At 42.1% G+C, this 17,663-nt stretch overlaps 1 protein-coding gene across 1 annotated transcript in view; it reads left to right on the forward strand.

Moving 5' to 3' along the window:
- The first annotated feature begins 650 nt into the window (after positions 1-650).
- CCBE1 (collagen and calcium binding EGF domains 1) overlaps positions 651-17,663 on the forward strand; it is a 97,786-nt gene continuing 80,773 nt past the window's right edge. Inside the window, exons 1-2 of the mRNA XM_085043706.1 lie at positions 651-809; positions 925-1,005. Of these exons, the coding sequence (XP_084899832.1) occupies positions 709-809; positions 925-1,005 (182 nt within the window). The 5' untranslated portion in view covers positions 651-708. The remainder of the gene's footprint in view (positions 810-924; positions 1,006-17,663) is intronic.

Raw genomic sequence — 17,663 nt, forward strand, 5'->3', positions numbered from 1 at the left:
TAGTACTTGTAGGAAGCTATGTGGTGATCAAAGCCAATGCATCTGCTGAACACTTTGCAAAGGCACGGTCGCTTTGCAGGTTTGCTCCCCTGGTCCCAAGCAGTTTAACCGTGAAAACAGGATATGGTACAACGGCCAGACCTGATGCGCTGCTTTATCAGAGTCTGCTGTCATCAATCTCGGTCTTTATGAATGGTGGGGAAGTGGCAGCTGTACACAAGGATAAACAGCCGTCGCAGCAGAGATGCTTTGAACTGCTCTGTTCCTCTGGGGAAGAGATTTGAGATAAAGCCGAATCTGGAAAGCATCAGTGATGGTGCACCGAGAGCCGCTGATCACCTCGGCCGCTTAGGACTTTTCCACCACTTTCCGGCCCCTTCACTCTGGGTCGGGCACCCTCCTCCCCCTCTTTCCCGTGCTGTCCGCAGCCGGGGGGCTCGGGAGTGGAGCGTGGCTTGGGGGGGCTGTGTGTTGATGCCCACTTGCTCCCACCGCACATGTGCCGCGACCCTGCCACATCTGGACGCCGCCCCGCCGCGGGGCAGCATCTGCCGGCACATCTGGGCTCGCGCGGCCCCTCCCCGCGGGCACATCTGTCGGCGGCGGGGGGCGGCCCCGCGGCGGGGCGGGAGGAGCGCGGGTCGGCGCAGCCCCGCCGCCGGCCGGGGCGGGCAGAGCCGGCGCGGCGCGGAGGGGAGCGGCGGCCCGATGGGGCGGCCGGCCGGCAGCCTGGCCCCGCTCCTGCTGCTGCTGCTCCTGGCGCTGGGACATGCCTGGACCTACCGGGAGGAGCCGCAGGACGGCGACAGGTGGGTGTTGCGATAGCGAGGCTGCTTCTGTGCGTTTCCTCCCCATCCACTACCTTCTTTCTCTTTTTCCTACCTTATGGTTTTTTCCCTAATACTCCGACTCCCCTCCTTGCAGGGAGGTTTGCTCCGAGAACAAAATCGCCACCACCCGCTACCCCTGCCTGAAACCCACGGGCGAGCTCACCACCTGCTTCAGGTGAGCGCCGCGGCCGCGGAGGACAGGGGAAGAGGGGGCGCGGGGCACACGCGTGTCCGCGGCTGGGGGCTCGCTGCCCGCGGGGAAGGCAGCGGCGGACACACGCGTGTTGGTGTCAGGCGCAGGGACGACAGCTGTGGCAGCTGTTTGTCTCCCCCCGCTCTGTGCAAGCCCACCCCGGCATGCCGACTGCAGGTAACTTGGTCACATCCCTCCCGCGTTCGGCATCTCCCCTGGCAAGTCCTGCAGTTGTCCCAGGGAAGGGTTTCAGCAACTCGCTGCAAACGTCATCTCCGAGACATCGCTGGAGAGGGTGCGTGTGGTTCTCGTTGCGATATCCTAGCCACCGACAGTTTTTGACACGGCGAGAAAGGCTTCCTCTGACCTGGGTGTCCAGGAGTACATTGGAGCTACAGCTGCATCAGTTGCAGGATAATCAGTGAGATGGACCGGATTTATGCCACACAAAAGACATCTTAACTTAGGTAGATGAATCATACCCTCAGAGTGACTAACTTCTTCAGCAACCAGCTCTGGGGGACAAATTTGGCAGAGGCCTCTCAAATTAAGTAAGATGAATCTAATAATGAGTTTTCATTTCTCAGCTGTGTGTTTGAGAAACATCATCTGTTTCAATGATGACAGCTGTCCAGAACAGTTGACAGTGGATGTGCTTTTTTGAAGAGCTGTACACAAAGTGCGAGCACACACGTATCCCTGTCCTGATGCCCTTGGGTTAGCCCCATCCCCACAAACAAGATGTTTCATGGATGAAAGCTGTTTCTTGTGAGAGGTTGCATTGTGGAGGCAACTGTGCTCTGCCTGTGTGTGTATGCTTGCATGTGGCAGGGAGCCACTTATGTATACCAAAAATACGATAACGCATGTAGAAAGTGTTACAGAGATTGTCCGTTTCTTCTCTTCTATTTGGCATGAGTTCCAAAGAGCTGCAGACACACGGTGCAGCAGTGTTGTCCCTCTCCCATGCTGTCAGGGCTGCCCTCCAGCAGCCACAGGCACCTGGGACAGTGTCCTGCCCAGTTCTTGGCAGCATTAACTTCGTCGCCGTCTCTGGGAAGTGCTCTGCAGGGAATGGAGACCACCCTTTCCTACTTCCCTTATCTTCTCTCTGTCCCTGTCCCTGTGAAGTTGAGGCAAAGCCCTCCTACAAGCAGCTCTGTATCACCCAGTGGCAACACCTTTTGGAGAGGGACAGTTTTGCAGGGGAGGTGTTGCAGGTACTTGGTTGAACCTGCAGCATTTCTGTGGTTTGAGAGCAGAGCACTGGGGTGGACAAGGTTGTGTTGAGTGGAGAGCTACTGAATGAAGAAGCTGGAGTGGGAGCACATAAAGTAGCACACACATGGCCATCCTGCTCCATAGTGCATGTCCCAAAATCCATCTGAGGAAAGTGGTTCTGCTTTGTGTGTGATGGAAGAGGACTACATAAGCTCCACTGTCTGCTGTGGACTGCTGTGCAAAGAAAGGGGGACTCTGTCCAGCTGCCAAGTCCCACTTGTGTTTTCTTTCATCCTCCCTGAGGTATTTCTGACCTTTGGGCTCTGGCTGTGATGAACCTCCCTCCCTCCCCAGCTTTCCCTCTGCACAGCCCCAAGTGATATTTACTGTCCCAAACCACCACAGTCTGTGTGAATGAGCATTTCCAAATTACTCCATTGCACTCTTGGCTATTTTACTTCAAACCTTTTCTGTATCTATGACTGCTAGGTATGCCTTGCTTTAGAAAAGAAAATATTCCATTTCTTTGTAATCACATATTTTCAAGGTTGAACCTTTAAGGTCGAGCAAGGGTTCCATTCCCCACCCCGTGAGGTCTGTTTTGTGATGTCCACGTGCCCAAGAGCGCGGTAGCATCTCTGAGGGGGAGATGTGTGGCTCAGCAGGGCAGCACTGCACAGAGCACAAACGTGTGCTGCAGTTGCTGGCAGTCCTGCCCCTCTGAGCTGTGCCACACTCTGGCACAGACCAGCAGCATCAGCCACCTGAGGTGCTGAACCCCAGGAGCAGAGCAGCATCCCCACTGCTCCTGGTGGCAAGGTGTGCTCCCAGCAGGCAGGTGGGATTACCCTTGGCAGAACACATTTTAATGTAAGATTCATTAATATTTTGAGGTTGAGGTTGTTAACAAGACGACAGGAAACTTGCAAGTGTTGACTAATCCCGTGGTGCCTCAAGGCAGATTTTGCTTCATAGGACATTCATGAGCTTAAGGATTCAGTTTTCATCTCTGGAATGACAACCAGCACTTAAAGAACTTCAGCTTTCTGGAAACTCAGCTGTGGCTTTAAGGAGCTTTCACTCCAGGTTTCAGATGACCTTGATTGTGATGTTCTAGAATTTATTCTTACCACACTTCATTTTTTATCTTCTTAGACATCTTTTTTCACAGCATTTCTTAATGACAATAATTATGTAATTTATATGCATTGTTAGAGGTAGATAAAGGGATAGTTAATGTCAGCTTCTATTTACTCTTAGCAGGCACACCTAACTTCTTTTCTAGGTTAAAGTACCTTTTGTGTAGAAATTATACAAACTGACACAAAATTTATCTTATGTCATAACACATCAGGCGTAAGGCAGCATGCACCACTACTGATGATCTGTTGTGCAATCAGTTGAATAAAAAAAGGAATACATATGAAGTTAGACATCAAAATTCCTGACAAAATTCTTGATGAAAAGGATTTAATCCTTTTATTCCTCCTGCTGGAATTTGTAATGAAAATCAGCATGTTTTCAAGCGCTTCAATAAAAATAGCATCTTTTCATCACAAAAAACATTTCTTGATTTTCTGTTTTTTTAACCAGATTTACTCATGATTAAAGATGATCCAAGTGAAGGGCCAAGCCAGAAGTGGGGCCAAGCACAGAGAATATACTGGCATTTTTCCCCGTGGTCATAGCAACCACATACACAATCAGATGTATTTTCTTCTTTTGAATGTGTGCAGTCTGGCCCTTGGTTTAGTTTGATTTGTATTTTTTTTTCTACATATCCTCTGTATTTGTTTTCATAAGAGTACAGAGGAACAGATGCAAAAAGCAGAGGGAGCTTATACAAAACCTTTTCTGTGGAAATCTCACTTAAACTCTTGTATATAAATGCACAAAGTACCCAGTACTAATGTCCCCATCAGGTAGGTATGGAGAAGAATTTCTGCAGATATGTTGATGTGGCATGGTCCAGTAAGACTTTGAATTCCTACTGTATGCAAAACTTCATCAAATTTTAAGAAATTTGGGCAGCATGAGAATATGAAGCCCCAGTCTCTTTTTACTGTCGTCTGCTATTTGGATATGATGTTAACTTGTTTCACTCTCAGACAGACTTCTAAGCACTCTGTTGACATGAAAAATTACACGAATGTTGCAGTTTTCTCCAGTGCCTGTGACAATTCATTTTTGTGCATCCTTGCAGCAGTCCTTTTTATTATAGTCCTCCCTTCATTTTCTTTTCAAACAGTGCTACTGTACATTGTTGCTCTGGTCCAGGAGGAAAAGCAGCATCTGGAACAGGCATCCCCTTGCTTCATCCTGATTGTGTAGCTGCATTCCCGTAAGGGAGTAGTAGTGATGTCACTTCCAAATTCAGGAGGATCAGTGTCTAATCTGGTACAGTTTATTAATTGAAGCTGCTCCCTTTTTTTTTAAACCAGCAAACTTGATCATCTCAGTAACTGTTGTATGTATTTAGGAGAGCTAAATATTTTATTCAATTAGAATGCAGAGAGTGTAGTGAAAATTATTTAGAAAGGCAACATACAGACTCGACATTAGAAACATTTGCTAGTGGGAACTGTTACAAGTTGTAGGAACATTCAAGCATGAAACATAGGAAAATGAGAATATTTTTATCCCCAGACTGTGCCCATCTCTTTGCCTATTAGACACTTAAATATTGCTGTAAGTTGATGTGAAAGAAATTTTGCTACTACTCAGAAAATTTTTATAAGTTAAATTAAGTTAAATTAAGGAAACCAGAATTAATAAATCAGGCAGATTAAAATTTGGACCTGGATCTGCATAGTCTGGAAGAACATTTTAATATTTGCCTTAATGGGCTAAGGGAAGGTTTGGGTTTGTTCTTTTTTTATTCAGATGAAACTGTTAGTCTAAATTCATCAACAAAACAGATTTTTTTAAACTAATAGACTATTGACATGATAAGAGAAATTATCCATCTTTCTCTGACATCACCGTAAGTATTGTCCTGCAATTTTTTGCTGAAAATTAAGCATGCAAGGGCATGTTATACCCTAATCTTTTGTGTATAAGGATGGAGACTGCTCCTGGTCCTTCCTACTGAGGGACCAGTGAAGAGTAAGAAGTTTAGAATTAGGGTGCTGAGCAGAGCAATCCTAGCTAATGGTGGTCAAATCTTGGTAAAGATAAACCAATCTTTAGGTATATCTCCAAATAAGCCCCATGTTGTGGCCCTTAAGTCTTGGCTTAGAATTTAATCTGTAACTTTTTCTTTTAGTATTTTGCAAGCAAAAGGTCTATTAAATAGGGTGAACACATTTCAGTGTAGGTTGCCAGCTTCTTCATATGATAACTAGCAGCTACAGGTATTTTGTATTTTGCATAGGCCCTCCCAGCATTCCAGATTTCTATAATTCTACTGTAAAAAGTTGTTCTACACTTCATAACAAAAAGACAATTCAAATGCATTGTGAAAGAGAATGCCTGTATATTTATACCCCACTTAGTTCTGATGCTAAACAGAGATCACATGCCTGAAAAAGCATTTCTTTTTACCCTCTTGAATGCTGATACTGCTGGTGAAGCCTACTATTTTTATAGATTGTATCATTTTGCACATCCTTAAAAGATAAAAGTAATTGCAAATAAGTTGGATTGTGGCTGTTTCACAAAGAGCAGCACTTTCACTAATATGCCCTTGGGGACCATATGCAATTCCTGGTTCCCAGATACTCTGCAAGCTTGTAGCAGAGCTTTCCAACATGAGAAAAAAATTGCTGTATGTTGTTTTGGAGCTTTCAGCTGAAGTAAGTAGGGATAACATTCAGTCGTCTTATCTTCTAACTTTACTTTTCATAAATTTCTTTTTTATAGTTGCTATTGCATTTCCTCTCTGAAGTTTTGCTGACTCTTCCATATCATTGAAAGAGCCCCAGCTGATATATTATAATATAATAGCTAAACAAGAAACTATTCTGATTAGAGCAAAGTACTGCCTAATCTCCAGTTATCTTGCAGGGAAATGCACTCCATGGTGGAATTTTGCTGAAAATTTAAAAGAGAACGTGATTTCAAATTTTGTTTCAGTTTTCGAAAACTAAGCCTAGAGAATATACATATATATATACATTTTTTAAAAAAATCTTCCAGTGAATTGCCATCATGGGTAGAATTTTGTACATATTTGTAAATACAATTTTCTTCAATACACTACACTTTTACAAAGCAGTGTATGCTACAATGGTGTCAAGACATTTTCTTAGCTTTTGTAGGGTTTTTTTGTCACTATGGCTTTGGAAGCAGCACCTTCAAGTTCTTGTGATTCTGACTGCGTTCAGTCCTGAGTTTCATTCACTTTCCTTTGCTGTTATTGCCAAAGGAACGGATTGCTCACAGCTACTGAGACACATTGTGAAATATCTGCTGGTTAAGGGTAGCACCAACACCACACAATTGTCTGTAGGCTTCCATAGCACATTTGGGTGGCCATGACTTTCTGTGTCACTTTTCTGTCTCAGGTGCTAAGGACAAGAAACTTAATTTTGGATTTTGGTGATGTTAGGGATACCTAAGATCCCAGCAGATGTGGATGCCCCTGGCTGCAGCAGAGACTCCTGCAGCAAAACTTGGTGTTCCCGTGGGTTTCCTCTGCAGTGTCTCCTCTGAACAGCGAGTTCCCTCCAAAATGAAACAATTTAATTAATGGTCTTTAAGAATGTTGCATAATTACTGTGAGTGGTGCTCTCAGGTAGGATGTGCTAATTAAAGGATGAGGTCAGGCAAGTGGTCGTTCACGTAGTCCAGGAGTTTTTGATGTTCACATCAAAGCAGTTTGGAGAATTTTAGAACTAGCAAGCTGAGAGCTTTATGATAAGTGCCCTGCTTGGTGGTTTGATTGATAATGAAACCCAGGTGCTTTGCATTATGGTTTTCATCTACAGAATATAGGGTTAAATATGAACTGACTTTCCTGGCCGTGTCGTCTAGCTCAGAGACTCCAGACTAACAAAATAGTAGCCCCAGGGCCTCCCATGGCTGATACGAAATAGGTAATAAAAATAGGCCGCCAAAGGGAACATGACGTTTGTAATTATCCTAAGTATTGTATATGCTCCCTAAGGTCAGGCTGTTTTGTCCTTAAAAAAGTGATTGTAGTCTCTCCTGCTAACAGCAGGATGTTATTAATACTTGTATTACTGCTCCCATTGTGGTAGACACCCATTGAGCTGAGTTGTGCTGTACTGATTGCAGACAAAATAGGCAAGAGAGAAAAGGCAGGAATGGAAGGATAAAGATATGGAGCAGCAATGAGGAGAAAGGACAGAATCACCCGGGGCATGGAGCAAGCAGAAAAAAGAATTGATAGAGCCATAAAAAGAGAAAAATTCCATCTTGGTGGTGGTTTGTGTGACAGATACATGTGTGACAGATACATGTGTGACAGAACGGAGGTAATCGCTCCCCAAAGAAGTATAATTTAAATGCTTCCAGGCTTCTATTTAAGTTGAAACCATGAAAACAAAGCATCAGCCAAAATCAGAGAAAAACCCACACACATGCACCCCAGGGAGGATTCCTGTTCTCCCAACTACACTTGGAGCTAAACTACAAGTGCTGATGCATCTTCCCTTGACAGCCTCTCCCCTTCCTTCCTTCCTCAGTCTGGAAAATCTCTCTCCCTCTCTGTCCCTCTCTGTAAAGTGTGTCTCTGTGCAAGGGCAGGAGGGACAACTTACAGGCAGATATTTCAATTTCCCTTACAGTCTAGCTCAGTTCAGATTGCCTGTGCTCCTTGTCACAACAAAGAGTTGTTGGGAAGTAGCTGAGCATGAAATAGTTAAACTATTATTGGGAAAGTAGATCAGGCTTGCTAAAGATCCCAGGTAATATGGGATTGCCTGTATTCTGCTGTGAAAACCATTGCCCTGAATGAAGAACATATGAGCAACAGGTTTTTGAGACCTCTGCTGTGCTGGTATGTTCTTCTGTCGCTGTGTGTTTGGAAGGGAACTTACTGTGTGTGAGGAACCAGGTCACACAAAAGAGGTATGTGGGAGATGCCTCATGCTGATTTACAGATAAGCAGTTGCCCTGTACCTGGGATATATCTCATTTCAGATTGCACTTACTCTTGTGCCATGCTGGTCATTTGGGGCATGTGGGTCATTTGGGTTTTATTGAGATTGTGCTGAATGCTCACCATCTTGAGTTTAATCTTTTCATTTTGCCTCTACTGCAGTGCCCTGAGTCCTGAGATGGTTTTTGGTTTTTTGAGTGTTCAGTACCCCCATGTTACTCCAGCTGTAGCTGCTGGGGATGGCACAGGGCTTTGTCATGAGTCAGTGACAGAGACATCTTCTCTGGAGACCTTGTTTTGCTTACATCTCATACAGACCCACATGGGTCACTCCAGGGTTCCTCTTTTTAATTGTGCCTACCATCCCAAACAAGTTGAGCTGACTTTGATTTGCAGTAAAATAAAGCTTTCCCCAAAGCCTGCTCAGATTTTTTTTTCTCTGTGTTGTCTATTTTGTTGTTGTAAACTAACAGTAGCAAATGTCACTCTGCTGCTCAACTTTGCCATTTCTTCTATGTGGTTCCAATTGTAAGAAACAATGGAAAGCAGAATCCATACAGTGCTGACTTAATTTCTTCTTGGCCTAGTAAAAGAAAGCAATTTGTTTGCATCTCCTCAAGAGTAGCTCTATTTAACAGCTGAGGAGAAAAACAATTTCAGTTTTAGACAGTAATCTCAGAGCTTAGTATTGGAAAATCCTTCTCCCTTAAAGAGTGTTTTCTATTGTGTTGTGTTGATTTCATTGTTGATCCTGGTTCAAAAAATTTAGGGCAAGACCATCAAGCATTTAGCATACATCCAGCTATTAAAAATAAGTTCTTCTGAGTTTCTCTGTTAGTTTCAAGTTCTAACCACATTCTTTTTCATTGTTGATCTATTCAGTAATTGAAATTAGGTGAAATACACAGGGTTTGTATTAACTGTATTAATTTTAGCGGCCACTCTGTAGTAAGCACGCATTAAACAGAATTTTTCTCCATCCTTTTTGAATGGGCTGGGAGACAAAGTGGTGCATACACAGTGTTTTAAGTGGGAAAGAGAGGCAAAATCTAAGCTATAATACGAGCTTTTAAATGGATTGTTCTTGGAAAATGAATAAGCTTGTTATAGGTCAGAGGCAAGTTATTGTAGAGTGTGAGTTTGGAGAAATACAAGACAGTATTCATAGGGCTAGCAAGTGTATTATTTCTCTTTCTATGGAGAAATTACTGGTGCACAGCTTCCAGTGTAAAACTGCAGTGTTCATGATGGCTTCATCGTCTTATTATCAGCCCTTGAGGACGGAGGTTGACCACCCAATTCTCTGTAACAAGGTGTGCAAGTCAAAGAAGTTACATTGTTCAATCTTCAAAATGGGTGAAGAAACACATTAAGTATTATCATAATATTTCATGAGAAATAGATAAATGCTCAAAAAGTGAAAGTACCCCCAGAAAAAAGTGGGCTCAGAATCTTTTTATTAAGAGAGAGCAAATAACTTTATTGGATACATGTTTTCATTGTAAATAACTTCTTGCCCAGAGCTCCAATGTCTCTGTGGAATGTGAATATTTCTGTGATCACATTGAATACATTTAATGTATGTTGTAAATTGGACATCTTGCCTATTCAATCAATTGTTATTATCATACTCAATTTTCACTAAAGAGTTTATTATCATAGCTGCACCAAAATAGTGGTGTTGTTTCCTAAACATTGCTCCCTGGAATTGTGACAAAACCCCTTAGTTTAGAGATTATTGCCTTGGAGAGTTGAAACAAAAATAGCCAAAGGGAAAATTATTTAATCTTTAAAACAGCATCTGTGGGAAGAGGAAAAAAAACAGGTGAAAACAGGGTTGAGGGTCTTTGGTAGTTCTAAGTGGTTGAGAAGTGGAGAGTGAGAAAGAGCCTTGAGGGACCAGGACTAAAGCTACTGTCTGGTAAATGCTTAATCTTACTGGGAATATGTGCTTTTAAATGCAGCTTCCAAAGGCAGGAGTAAGGAGAAGTCGCTGACAGACAATCCTGGCAGTCTGGGTTGATCTCTGGCTGCTGCTTGCAGCTCTGTAGCATGACCAACCCAGGTTTTGATCTGCACAGTGGCCTGGATAGTCTACAGACAGGTAGTGCCTCAGACTGACTCTTGTGGTGTCTCAGATGTTGACTTCTTGATATGTTACTGTCAGGGTTTGACCCTGACTAAATGCCAGGCACCCCTACCACAGACATGCAGGAGAAGGGAAAGAAAAAAACTGTTAAACACACACTGGATTCATGAGATGAGATAGGACACTGATGGCAGGATGCACAGAAAAAGGGAAAACAGGCTCCAAACTTAAAATTGCAAAGTGATTTAATTACCTAACAGAGTCGGAGGATAAATGAGAAGTAAAAGTAAGCTTTTCAGGCACCATTTGTTCACTCACCCCTCTCCATCTTAAGATACCATTTTTCTACTCACCCCCCTCCCTCCTTCCAACCAACAGCTCAGGTAGGGGGCAGGATGTGGGGTATTTTCTTAGTCTATAAATCAATTCATCACTACAATTCTTCTACTACAAACACTGTTCCTCTGCTCATCCCCTCCCTCTTTCCAAATCAACAACACAGGCAAGAGGCAAGGTAAGGGGTTTGTTCTCTGGTCAGTCCATCAGGGAGAGAGGTCCTTTATTTAGCCACGGAGTCCCTCCCACGAGAGACAGTCCTCTGGGAACTTCTGTGTTGTGGGTCCAATCTCATGAGCAACATCCTGCCCGAATTCTGCTGCAACATGAGTTTTTGTCCATAAGGTGCTGTGCAGACTCTCCTGAGCCGAGGCCAGGCTGCTTCCATCCCAGGAGCAAGGAAAAGGCCTTTCTCTCCCTTGCAAGGCCTTTGCAGCTTTAACTCTTTCAATGAGACTCCAACTGGTTTACAGCTTCCTCCAGGCATTCACCTGCTCCTCTAGTGTGGGCTGTGGGTGAATTTCTGCACTCCTGTGGACTCCATGGGCTGCAGGGGGACCTCCTGCTCCCCTTATGGTCTTTACCACAGCTAGCAGAGGGTTTTCAGCTCCGAGGCCTGGAGCACCTCCTTCCCTATCTTCTTCACTGACCTTGGTGTCTCCATGTTGTTTTCCCTTCACATATTTTTACCACCTCTTCCTCCTCCAGCTAAAAAGAAGTGCGTGACTACTTTGTTTTTTCTTAAATATGTTTTCACAGAGGCATAACTAACATCTCTAATTGGCCCAGGTTTGGCCAGCAGCATGTCCATTACCTTCAGAGCCATCAGAGATTGGCTCTGCTGGACTTGATGTAAAAACTTCCAGAACTTTCACTCAGGACACACAGGAGCCATCTTTGTGCCACTCCCCACCCCTCAGACACTTCCTCAGGCCTACTGAAACGGCTTCTGAGGGGTTTAAATTTCTCTTAGATGTTAAAGATACCTTGCTGATGTTCTGAGCTAAGCAAAACCACCACAGTTATTTAATGGGCTGCTTGTGTGCAAAATAATATGTTTACTTAGACAGATGTATAAAGGTTGTTTGGATGCATATTTGGATTTTAAAAGCTTATCAGGTTTTTTTGTTTGTTTTGTTTTCCCTGAGGAAAGTATATGTCTACTCCACTAGGCTTCCTTGGAGGCCTGGAGAGATAAGGAGCCTATAGCAAATAGATTTTTGTTTGTTTTGTTTGTTCTTTTTTGTTTATTTGGGGTTGGGGTTTTTTGTTTTGGTTTTTTTCTTGCTTTTTTTTTTGCGTTTTCATGGGAAAATTTTCATTTCAAACTATTCTGATTTTAAAATTAAGAAACATAACATGGCATGTGGAATGTGTTTAGAAATAGAGAACATGGGATTCATTTTTATTCTGCGTTATCCTGCTCTGCTTCTAGCTTGTCTAATAGCAAAGCAGAAGATACTGAACATGCTACTTCTAAGAGTGTTGCCCTGCTCAGTGTCACACTTCAGTTCCTTACATTTCTAACTTCCCTCAGTGCGCAGTAAATTAGGGATGACAGAGGGAAATGGGACAATCTGACATTTCCCAGTTTTCAGACATTTCTATTTGGAGTCTGCTTTAGGAGTCCAGGCTCTGATTCTTTTCTCTACATATGGTCAATGAGGAGAAAGGGAAAGAGTTACCCTTCATAGCAAGCCAATATATTTCCTCTTAGTTTTAAAACTTCTTAAAGAGAAATGGAAATTTTGCTGTCATATAACCTCATCAAAGAGCTTTACCCACGATGTTTTTTAAGGACGGATCTGCATTCCTGGATCTCCCCTGGGTTTGAAGTAAGATCAAAGTGCAGTCAAACCTTCTCCTTGTATTTGATCTTACATTAGGTCCTTTTCCTGCAGAAATTTCTCTCTGTGGCGCAGGAACTTAAGAGCACCTCCTGAATGTGTTTGCAGGACTGGTCTCTTTTTGACTTTTCTTAGAAGCTCACCTCTGTTAAAGGATGTCTCTCTTGGTCCCTGCATGTGCACTAAAGAGGCCGTATGAAAAGATTTGCAGAGGTTTGCATTTCCATAGCTCTACTAACTTCCCTGGACCTACACCAAAGTGCGTCAGTTGGGGAATTCTTCATAATTATTCTTAGCATTCCACGAAAAGAAAAAGAATGCAGAAAGATGTTAAAGCAGATTGAATGCATCTTACCAACAAAGCGAGTTCTCTGCCCCGTTTTCCAAACTGAGATTCTTGGCCAGAGTCTTGTTTGTGCTGTTTGTTGTCCTCGCACTGACCCATACTTGAATTTGCTGTTTTATTGACCGTGCCTGGAAGGGTCCTTGACGGTGCCCCTCTGGATTTACATCAGCGGGAGCACTGTGATCCAGGGAGGCAGTGGGTTTTAACCTTAGGAGTGACTTGCCAGGAGTCCAGTTCTAGGTTCTGGGCTTAATTTCTCCGCTCATCAAGGAGATGTATCATGCCAAATTCTGTTTTCAGTTACCCACTAAGGTTTTCTAGAACATGTCAGTATTATCTAATTCTCCAGATATAAAATGGAGGGAAAAGCCTAATTCATGCCTTGGAACTTGAAATCTAATGCTGAAGATGTAGCGTTCCTACTACAGCAAAAAAGATTGCTGTTAATCAAATGTTCAAATAGCTTGGTAGACTTTGTTTACTTTGGTGATTTGCTGTCATTCCACTTCAACAAAATACTACTGTTTGAGATAAGAAGAAAAAACGCTTGTTTTCAAAAGTATATTTTTTCATATTCACCCAGAGACAAATTAGATTTTTGAGTTGTTTTCTTATGTTTCAAAAGTATCCAGAGTATTTCCACAGTGGGAGTAAGCTAATGGTACATCACTGGAAATACTCCAGTGAAAATAACTGTGGCAGAGTGAGAAGCACAGTAGAAAACAAGCAGTTGGGAACAACAATGGCAAACATACACGTATATTTATTTATACATCCTTGTTTGCAATATAGACCTCTGGATATTTTTAAGTACCAATAGAAGTAGACTTCAAACATTTTCGTTGACCTTGCAGCCATTACAGTTACAAGTAGTTCCAATGAAAAGAAAACTCTTCCAAGGAATTTTCGTCAAGGACTTGACGAAGATTTAATACAGGACAAATATATCTTCAGGATGGAATTAGAGGGGAAAATTTCCTGAGTTCAGATTCCTCTTAATTGTGTACTAGGTCTGAAGATGCTGGCTGTATTCCATATTGTTCCATTTGTTACTTGCCTCTGTAAGGCTTCTCTTTTGGAAGAAAGAACTAAACAAATCTAGCAACCCTTTTATTAAATGCCATCTTGACCTTGCTTCTTGGAAATACAATGGCCCAAAGGTTGAAAAATTACAGCAAGTGTTTATTACTGAAATCTAGTCTCAGTTGTGAGAAGATTAAGTGTTTCAAAAGATTTAATATCCTGTCTGCTTCGATGGGATGCATGTGGAAAAGAGCTGCAAAGCAGCAGAGAACTGGAAATGGCTGTGTGATGTCTTGCTCTGTAGGCATGTGGTTGATATTCGTGGAAAATGCTTGAGAATACAAGTTTTAGAAGTGATCCTAATCAAATCCCTGATTTTCCTGTTAGGCTGCTGGACCATGTACCTTTACATCACCCCAACCTATCTGATGATAATAGCAGAGAGAAGCAGAGACTCCCAAAACACAGGTTTAGAAGTCAAGTGTCAAATTGTGTTCTCACCTGGGTATCAACATCTGAATGAAAAGCTACTTTAACCTTGATTCTTTGTAGGAAAGCTGTAGTTCCTAAGCCCATTTGTATGCATGAAAAACATTTGTTTATGATGAAGATTTATTTGGAGAAGCAGGTTCTTGAAAAATACAGAAGTTGATGCTCGCTACTATTAGAAGTAAGTTTTCTTTTTGAAATGGCTAAACTGTAGACTTTAAATAAGTCCAAGTTTTCCCTCATTCCTGGAGACAAAATGAAGTTGTTTGTCTCTGGAGATGCTTTTTCATCTTTTACTGCATAGCAGGAAAACATTCCCCATTTGAAAGATTCCCTGAAACTTTTCATTATACCTTTATGAAATGTAACTTAGTTTCTTGGGCAGAACATTTTTTTGCAGGCTTTCTTACTGAAATACAAGTTTTACAAGTAGATGCAAGATATTTTTCATTATTTGGTACCAGAAACATAGAGCACAGCAGATTATCTGCCTGCTAAAGGCAGATCATCTCAGACTAAATGCATTTCTTTGAAGGACTTGGACAGGCACAAACACCTGCTGCTTTTTGTTTGCATTTTTTCATACTGATTTTCATACAACTTTTGTTTTAAAAATTTCCTTCTTAAGGAGTAAATTTTCCACAATGTATTTTCCTGTTGACTGCTCTGAGGTAATTCACTGGCTACATTTGGAGGGTCCATCGTTCCCTTTGTAAAGTCAATGTTTAGATGGAGGATTAGCCATCCTGAGGTTTTCCTTTTACAGCATATAGCTGAAAATCATAACAAAATGAAATTGTTTATAAACTTGCCATCTCAGCTGTTGAAGTTAGAAAGGTTCTGACAATTTCTTAGCTGTCTGTAATGGCAAAACATGGATTCTCTTAGAAGAAATTTAGGCTGAGATATGACAACATATGCACATAAAAATGCCACGTAAATAATTGTCTCATCCAAGACAAGAAGAATATCTTGTGTTTGGTTTTAGTGCCTGTGAACAAAAAAACTAGCTGGAGTCAAAACCTGTTTTGCACCACCAGTGCAAATTGGATATACCTCTATCGGCTTTGATTGAACTTCTCTAGGTTTATGCTGCTTTAATTGATGGTGAAAATAAGATTTAGTCTGTGAAATTCAACTTTTGTGAGGTCTCCCAGTTCCCATCAGGATGAAGTAATTTGATTGTATTTTACAGTGAATCATCTAACTCAGCAATTTTTGTGTATGAGCAATTAGGTTCTGTTTTTTCAGGACTCTTCTGTCTCACCATAGATTTTTAAATTTATTTTTGATTGTCGGTTATGCAAGATTAAAGGAAAAAAAACAGAAAAAAAACCCCCAAAACAATAAAAACCCAACAAAACCCAGCTTTCTTGCATAATTTGTTCCGCTAGTCAGCACTTCTGGGCTGCTTCTAAATAAATAAATAAATAAAACATGCAATTTTAAAAAACTTGGAAATTTCAATGAACTGGTGTATCTTTACTAAAGACTATGAGACTTTGTGTTTTTAGCTCTGTCATGTCAAGATCAGCATAAGTTTATTCTCAGCCCTGTGATGCCCTAGCAGATGGATAATCAAGCCATTTGGATGCTTCAAGCCATTGAGTTTGGTAGGAGTCCAATGCCTATGTATTATTTGAGGACCTGTGCTCTGGTAGAGGGCATATGGAATAAAAAGATTAGGAAGTATTGGTTAATTCTGGTATATGGTAGAACTTTGTAACTCACTGATGTGAAAAACAAAACAAAACAGGTCTCAAATATAATTTCAGAATATCATCAAGTCTGTGTTCAATATCTTTGTCAAGTCGCCTAGGGTGATGCTCTGTATTCCCACACCTTCACTTCACTTTCTCAGTTCTCTGAATTCTCCTGTATTTATCAGCATCCCTGAACTTCAGAGAGCAGAAAAGATGCTTAATTTTAAGGCTGTGTCTGTTCCTTCCATGTGTCAAGGCAGAACATACTCTCTCTTTTCCCTTGTTAATTATCCAGGAGTCTCATCAGTGGTTTTTATGAGAGGTCTGCATTCTTCCCCTCCTCAATGTGTCACTTTAACTCATGAAGTTTGTGCATAGCCGTGCAAAGTTGCCTCAATATTTTCTTTTTTATTTGCTTGCAAGTATCTTAACTTGGCTAAAACAGTGCTGCAAGTAAGTGGAGAGATGGAAAACACTTCAGCCTTATCAGGAGTTTGTGGGGAGTGTGTAAGTCTGCCAAAGCAGGAATTGGATATGCCCCGGAGGGGAAGCCCCGCCAGCATCGGGACATGGCAGGATTCCACTGTCCTTGTTCCATGCTGTGTGACATGGTACCATGGAGTGAGTCTTAGAGGAAATTAAAGACATGGATCTGATCACAAATGTAAAAATGCATTTGTGATTTTGATTTTGAACAGAAAACTAATCGTGGATCATTTTTATTGGACACGTAGAGTTGGAAATGTAGAGATGCAGGACAATCATCCCTGAAACCACTAGTCTGTCGTGGTAATGAAGAGGAAAAAGCCCATTAACTTGATTAAATAAAGGGAGAATTATGTCTTTGCAAACTCTGGACTTCTTGTTAGAATTCAGAGAAAAACAGAGGCAGTGTTTCCCCTGGGGTGCCCAGAACTGTGAGGAGGTGGTGTGAAGTGCTCCTTGTTCTGTCATCTGAGAAGAGCCTGTGCATCTCACGGGACAAAACTGCATGCTCTGTCTACTTTAGAGATGTCACTCCAGTCAGACTTTCTCCAGTGTTTTCCTAGAGGAATATATGCAAACGCTGGAATGTTTGTGCTTTTCTAACACTCTTGCTTGGTGGATCATCACCTCTGGTACTTAAATGTCTGGAAATGAGAGAAAATAAATAGTGGTCTCAACTTGGCAGGAATTTATCCCCAACAGGCATTACCTAAACCATTTGCTCTTCCATGTATCCTTTAAATAGGCAATTTGTTGTAGGTAAAATAAATTTATCTGGCCTAGTCAGAGTGTTGGCGCAATTGTCTCTTTCAGGAGATAACACTTCAAGTGAGAAGTTTATCAGCTGTGCAAGGCACAGGAGGAAAGGTTTGGTTACTGGGCAACCAGAACTGGAAATGAGAAAGTCAAGTGTGGTGCCACAGTCTAAGTGGGGAAGTATTTTCAGTAGTGGTGAGAAATTTTTAATATTACTGTGCAAACCCTTGACGAGACCTCAGCTGGCAGAGCCTGAGTGGTCCTGGTTGTTAACTTTCAA

This window comes from Lichenostomus cassidix, chromosome Z (assembly GCF_008360975.1).
Source record: "Lichenostomus cassidix isolate B80296 chromosome Z, HeHo_3.0, whole genome shotgun sequence".
NCBI classification, from domain to species: domain Eukaryota; kingdom Metazoa; phylum Chordata; class Aves; order Passeriformes; family Meliphagidae; genus Lichenostomus; species Lichenostomus cassidix.